Source organism: Octodon degus, unplaced genomic scaffold (genome assembly GCF_000260255.1).
Source record: "Octodon degus isolate 3935 unplaced genomic scaffold, OctDeg1.0 scaffold00042, whole genome shotgun sequence".
In the NCBI taxonomy this organism is placed as follows: Eukaryota; Metazoa; Chordata; class Mammalia; order Rodentia; family Octodontidae; genus Octodon; species Octodon degus.
The window spans coordinates 14,238,745-14,245,086 of NW_004524618.1; the positions used below are offsets into that span (position 1 = coordinate 14,238,745).

Sequence of the window (6,342 nt, forward strand, 5' to 3'; positions counted from 1 at the left end):
CAGGTCCGGATCTACGAAGTTCAGATTCCTCCAGGTGGGTGTTGCTTGGATCTGGCTGCTGTGCTCCACTTCTTTCTGCTGCAGGCGTTAGAGTTGAACCCTTTGTGTCTCTCTGGGAAGATGTTCTGCTCCTGAATCAGCTGGGTGGGTCTTGCCTCTAGCCTCTTTGCAGGGAGTTCTGCTGAAGGGTTCCGTGCTGGGCCAGGGCTCTGGGTCTATTCAGGATCCTGCGGCCTGGGTCATCTTACTCACTCACTGGGCCTGCGCTCTGGGTCTGTTCAGGATACCACCAGGCCCAGGGTCGTCTCACTCACTCGCCGAGCCTGCGCTCTGGGTCTCCTAATCCCTTCTTAAAGATCCCACCTGGTAATACTGTTACAATGGTCATCAGATTTCAACCTGAATTTTGGAGTGGACATTCAGACTATAACAATGAGCCTGGGGCTGGAAAGATGGACACACCTTAAATACAGATGCTCGTGGACTTACAGTGGAATTACAACCTGAGATAATCCATCATAATCTGAAAATATCCTAAATTGAACATGCATTTAAGGGGCTGGAGAGATAGCTCAGTGGCTTAAGCACCTACCTGGCAAGCGCAAGGTCCTGAGTTCGATCCCTGGTACCAAAAACAAAAAGAAAATGTACTTAATACACCTAAGCTAGGGAATGCCACAGCTTAGCTACACAGGACAATACGCAGCTTCCGGTAGAGTACTGATTGTTCCCCCCATAGCTGCAGGGCTGCTGGAGAGCTCAACACCGCATATCGCTGCTTCAGGAAAAGATCAAAATTCAGAATTTGAAATGTGACTTCTCCTAAGTGTACACTGCTTTTTCACCATCACGGGGTGAAAAGAATCATCATTTGAGCCACCACAAGTCAAGTATAATCTGTACACCTACTTTTTAAAAAGTACCTCTCTCCCAGAACAGTGAGAGTCGTGTGGAAACCCCCTGCCAGCAGGCATTGTTCTTGGAGGAATTCACTTGCCCTTGTAACAATTCCTTTACCACACAAAGGAACTACTTTGCTTGAGTATCCCATATCCTTTGGGGGAGAGAAGGCAATAATTAATTGGTTGAGCCTGTGTCGCCTTGAAGCCTATAATTCCTACTGTCACCTGATCAACACTCCCTAATTGCACTGCTGTGGAAACAGTAGAGGTACCTGAACAAAGCACTAATGATAAGCTGCGAGCAGGAAAAGGAGAAGGTCCAGGGTGTGACTCGGGAGGAATCAGCTTCTCAGGTGGGAGGAGTTGATAGATGGAAAAAGGTGGGGTGGGGGAGGCCAAGGCAGAGCTTAGTGACTTGGAGTTCCACCCACAGGACAAAAATCACTGGCTCTGAGTCACAGCTCTCCATAGTTAAGAAACAAATAGGAATGATGTGCTTCCCTATTTCCTTCATTAGAGGTGACCCAGAGTGAAGAAGCAAGCTCAAAGCGTGTGGCCTCTGAATACACCCTTGGAAGATCCTCTGATCTTGTCAACTCGTCTGTTGTGGCTTCTCTAGAAAGCATGTGGTTTAATTCTGTCTCTTGGGGGAGTTTCATTTTGGGAAAAGTGAAGGAAAACCATTAATTCCTTCTGCATCTCTCTCATTCAGCATCTAATGGAAAAAAGCCTTCCAGGCTTCGGGCAAGCTCGTCTTTCACGTGTTTCCTCATCAGAGGCCGATGAGGACACTGAAGAAGACAGCCACTACCTTACTCCTCGAAGTGTTCTCTTAGAGGTAGCCCCTCCCATCCATTAGTCATTCTGTCCTTCCACAAATGTTCCCTGAGCCTCTGCCATGTACTGTTTGTGAGAAGAATAGTATTTGGAGAGTTCTTTTGCATTCTGGGCTGACCGAAAGATAAAAGTCCTTTGGTGATAACTTGTATGCTATATATTAATCTGTTAGCCATTGGGAAGCCCTTCTGAGTGTGAGACCTTGGACTGCCCCTCGCATGGTGGCCACAGCAATGAATCTGACCCTTCCTGTGCCCTATCAGCTCACAGTATTACCAGATGCCACACGATAATGCTCCACAAGGAGACAAAAAGTACTTTGCAAGGATTAGAAATAGGGTAGCATTTTTTCTCCACTGCAGTCAGGGATGTCTGATTTGCTGGCATTTGTTGCATAGCTCGGTTAGGCTGAATTTCAGAGTATGCGAACGGCACAGCAACAGCAGCAGAAGAGCCTGGGAAGTCAGTCTTGGTGTCTGCACAGGTGCAATGGTGGCTTCCAGGTTGGGAAGTGGTAAAACCTGAATTGTCTTTCAGTCCTATCAACCCAGCAGATATATATCCATGGTGGACTAAGATAAAAGAAGTAGAGGCTGGGGAGATAGCTCAGCAGTCTAAGCATCTGCCTGGCAAGTGCAAGGACCCGGGTTCAATCCTCTTACTGCATGCTATGCCAGCCTTGGAACCCTGAGTGCACTGAGCCAGCCACCAAAACAGGGTGTGATAGGGATTACATCTGTAATCCCAGCGCTGGGGAGGCTGGCACAGGAGAATCACTAGGAGTCCAAACTGCAATCACTATGAGTTGAGTCCAAGGATCACTATGAGACCCTGTATCAAATAAATAAATAAATAAAAATGAAAGATAGAAAAAAAAGTAGAGACAGGAAGACAAAGTGAGTGAGGAAGTACATCATGTTTTAAACTGGGGATTTTGAACTAGATGATGACATGTTCATTTAAAGAAACATTCTTGGATAAAATACATTATAGAAACGCCAGTTTAAATTTAAACAAGCTTTGTATCAACAGAATTCTCAGAGCCTTTGGTAAGTGATGCATTGTTAAGAGCCAAGTGGTATATATAACACACAGTATTTCCAACCTCATTTGATTGCAGAAACTTCTTTCCTCCCCTAAATATTTTCATACTAGCATTCCCTGAGCAGGGTCTTTGTGATAGTCCAGCCAACCAATCCTGTGTTGGCGGGTATCAGTTATAAGCCAGCATCTATTTGCCGGTTACTCTATGGAATGCAGAATCTAGGAAGTTAGATAAAACTGTACAGTAGAAATCCAGAGAGTTATCAGGGTGGCTGAGGTGATTGGGGTAGGTGCAGGACTTCAAGCATGACTATGATTTCAAAGGGTGAAAGAGAAAAGGACTGTCCCAGATGAAGAAGCAACACTAGAAAAGCACTGTTAGTGAGGGACAGCAGCGGGAACACTGGCTTGATTGGAAGGTAGTGTGAGAATGGTGGGTTAGTCCAATAGGACACGTGCGTTAAGAGCATGGGGGCCTGAAAGAATAGACTTTTGAAGTCTTGTTAGTTCAGTCTCACACAGGCGAGGGCAGTTGATATTCTCTGCATGGGAATCATTGTTCATCTAACAGTAGATGTGCTTACTCTCCCAGGGCCCAGGGCAATAACCTAAGAAGGGATCTGACTGGTTGGGAGACTTGCACTCTTCTGACTCTTCCTTTTGTCCCTAGTTGGATGATGTTATTGATACCAATGATTCAGGGGAATCCGTTGAACTTGGCTGTCCAAATGAGGAAGTTGAGCATGATTATATGCCAATGAAATCCTTGTAAGTAAAACTAATGTAGTCTCACAATTACTACCAATTCATTTTTAATAGCTGAGAAATTGATATGCAATATTACCAGAGACATTATTCAGCACAGGTGGAATATCCCTTATCCAAAATGCTTAAAGCCAGAAGTGTTTCACATTTTTGAGTATTTGTACATATATAATAAGAATTTTTTTTTTTTTTGCTTTTTAAAATTTATTTCACATAATTACTGTGTAGTTATGCCATCAACTTGACAAGTAGTGTCTTGGATACTCTTCTTTTATTGTTGAAACAAAATGCCCAACAACCAAAATGAAGGAAGGACAGCTTTCATTACTTCACAGTTTGTGGAGGTTTCAGCTCTTAATCAGCTGACTCCAGGGCAGGGTGGCCTGGTACAGGGACAATACTTCAAGGAAGAAGAAGACAGCAAAAGCAGCAAGAGCAAAAGGGATGGGGGAGCAAGCCTCTTTTCTTCCCCTTTATTGATGAAAGCCAGCAGCCCATTCCATCTCCCTGCCTTCCTCTTCCACAAGCTCAGAATATTTACAAAGTGATGACCCTGGCTCTATGTTGAGTATAATAAGAATTTAAGCCAATAAACATAAAATTCATCTTATGTTTTCTATATACCTTGTACACATAGCCTGAAGATTATTTTATATAATAGTTTAATAATTTTGTGCATGACACAAAGATTCATGGTGTGGCGTTTTCCATGTTTAGCATCATATCGGAACTTATTTCATGTTTTGGACCATTTCAGCTTTCAGACTCTTGAGTAAGGACTGTTCAACTCATTTTGGAATCTCAAAATAAGAAAAAGTGGCAATGATTTCTCAGAAAAACCATTTGTGACATTCTCAGGACATTTTCTGTCTGGGGAAGTGGCTTCCTATTTTGAATTTGTCTCTCACACTCTCACTCAGTCTTCCAAATCCTGTAAGGGGCTATTTTGGTTCTGTACCCATTTTTAGAAGGAAAGCTGGTTGGACTTGATTCTAACTGTGGCTGTGACCCTGATGGCTGGCCATACTTCACACCTTGTTACTTTTTGCACAGCTGTTAGCTGCTTAAATCTGACACTCACTGTGGAAAGTTGTAAATAGACATGCTAAATAAAGATTTGCTGTGACTTTTTATACTCTAGTTTCTTCGAAGAAACACCCCATGTGCCTGCTGATCGCCAAGGGGAATCCCAGAGCTTTTCAGAGATCCGGGGTGGGGAGCCTCACCTGCAAGATCAAGATTCCAGAAGGGATTCGTGCCTTTCACCTGCCAACCCAGAAGCACAAACTGCAAATGATAGAACGGGGTCTGCCTCACTAACTGTCGTGAAATTGTCTATTTTACTCAAGTAAAGCTCTAATTTCAACTTGATGGGTCCTAGGAGAAAAGCAGTTTCCCTATTTTTACTTAGAATTCAAATTTTAAGCCAGTTCCTAAAAATCTGCACGTCAGCCAAGAATCTGACCAGTTTCCCCATCATTGATGTTGTGGCTAAAGACAGCAAATAACTAGGCTGAAGCAAAACTTGGTCCCCAGGGGTGAAGGTGGCAGTTTTTTAGTTTTGTTGTTGTTGGTTTGTTTGTTTGTTTGTTGGCAGAACCGGGGATTGCACTCAGGCGCTTGAGCTTGCCAGGGAAGCGCTTATTCCACTGAACCATCTCCCCGGCCCTACTATTTTTATAAATTCTCCCTTGGCTGGTCTTTCAGGTCCTGGAACTTTGAATCCACACTGATCTGAGTAATACGTCACTATTAGAACGGCGGGCCCACAAGTCTCATGATGCTTGGTTGTAGGGAGGTTTAACTTTTAAGTGATGCCAAGAGCATTTGATAAGATTGTTATAATTTGAACTCTCGTTCATATCCTCTTCTGTGGAATGATTTCTAAGAGAAAAATGTACAAACTGACATGATGCAGATGGTTATATAACCATTTAATCCACTTCGGCCTCCTTTTCCAACTATCCACTTCCACATCCCAAGAGGGATGGGAAAGGACATTCATGAGGAATTTTTAGGAACTTAAATTCATATTTTTCTCTAAGTGCTTTAAACAGTCTTTAACTGGAAAATATCATCTCAGAAATAGGAAGCCAAAATCTACTCAGAAAGGACAGCTCAGAGACAGGGACAGTTGCCCAACGTGACTTACAAATGTTTTCTCTTTCAGTAACATCCCTGATGAAAGCCATGTGGAGACCCTGAATGTGTTCCTTTCTCCTTTTGATGTCATAAACTATCTCGCTCTCATACAAGCCTCAGGAAGGATATGGTAGGTGGGAATTTTGACTACTCATGACCATAAATAAAATTAAAAGATAAGAGGAAAATTCTATTCTGAAACAATGTATTTGACAAACTGAGTGGGGACTTGGATTGCTATCTTTGAAGCAGAAGAAAAGTACGGATGTTTAGTGATTCAGCCAGGAGGTTGGAATAAGAGGACCCCAAAGTCCAGGAAGTGGCACTTTCTCAAAGGTGAGAGACAGTGGGGAGGAGCACAGTTATCCAAGAGTATGGTGTACTCCCCATTGGACATCTCATCAATGAAAGGAGTGAGGTCAACAAGAGCCAGTGATCTAAAAGAAAAAGCCTGATCAGGACATTATTCTAAATAGTTTTCTGTCTTATCCAGCACCCGGAATTGAATCCAGGGGTGTTCTACCACTGAGCTACATCTCCAGCCTTTTTTATTTCTTATTTTGAGACAAAGGTTGCTAAGTTGTGCAGTCCAGTTTTGAACTTGCAACCCTCCTGCCTAAGTGTCATGTTGGCTTCAATTATATATATATAT

General features: G+C 43.1%; 1 protein-coding gene across 7 annotated transcripts in view; it reads left to right on the plus strand.

The window, feature by feature from the left end:
• Nucleotides 1-6,342, plus strand: part of Plekhs1 (pleckstrin homology domain containing S1) — a 32,134-nt gene that overhangs the window by 16,836 nt on the left and 8,956 nt on the right. For 5 of the 7 annotated variants that reach the window (XM_023715586.1, XM_023715583.1, XM_023715585.1 and 2 more), the window contains 4 exons: nucleotides 1,615-1,740; nucleotides 3,454-3,551; nucleotides 4,690-4,896; nucleotides 5,719-5,820. In XM_023715586.1, coding sequence (XP_023571354.1) covers nucleotides 1,615-1,740; nucleotides 3,454-3,551; nucleotides 4,690-4,896; nucleotides 5,719-5,820 — 533 coding nt within the window. The remainder of the gene's footprint in view (nucleotides 1-1,614; nucleotides 1,741-3,453; nucleotides 3,552-4,689; nucleotides 4,897-5,718; nucleotides 5,821-6,342) is intronic. The other 2 variants (XM_023715584.1, XM_023715588.1) reach the window with 2 other exon arrangements.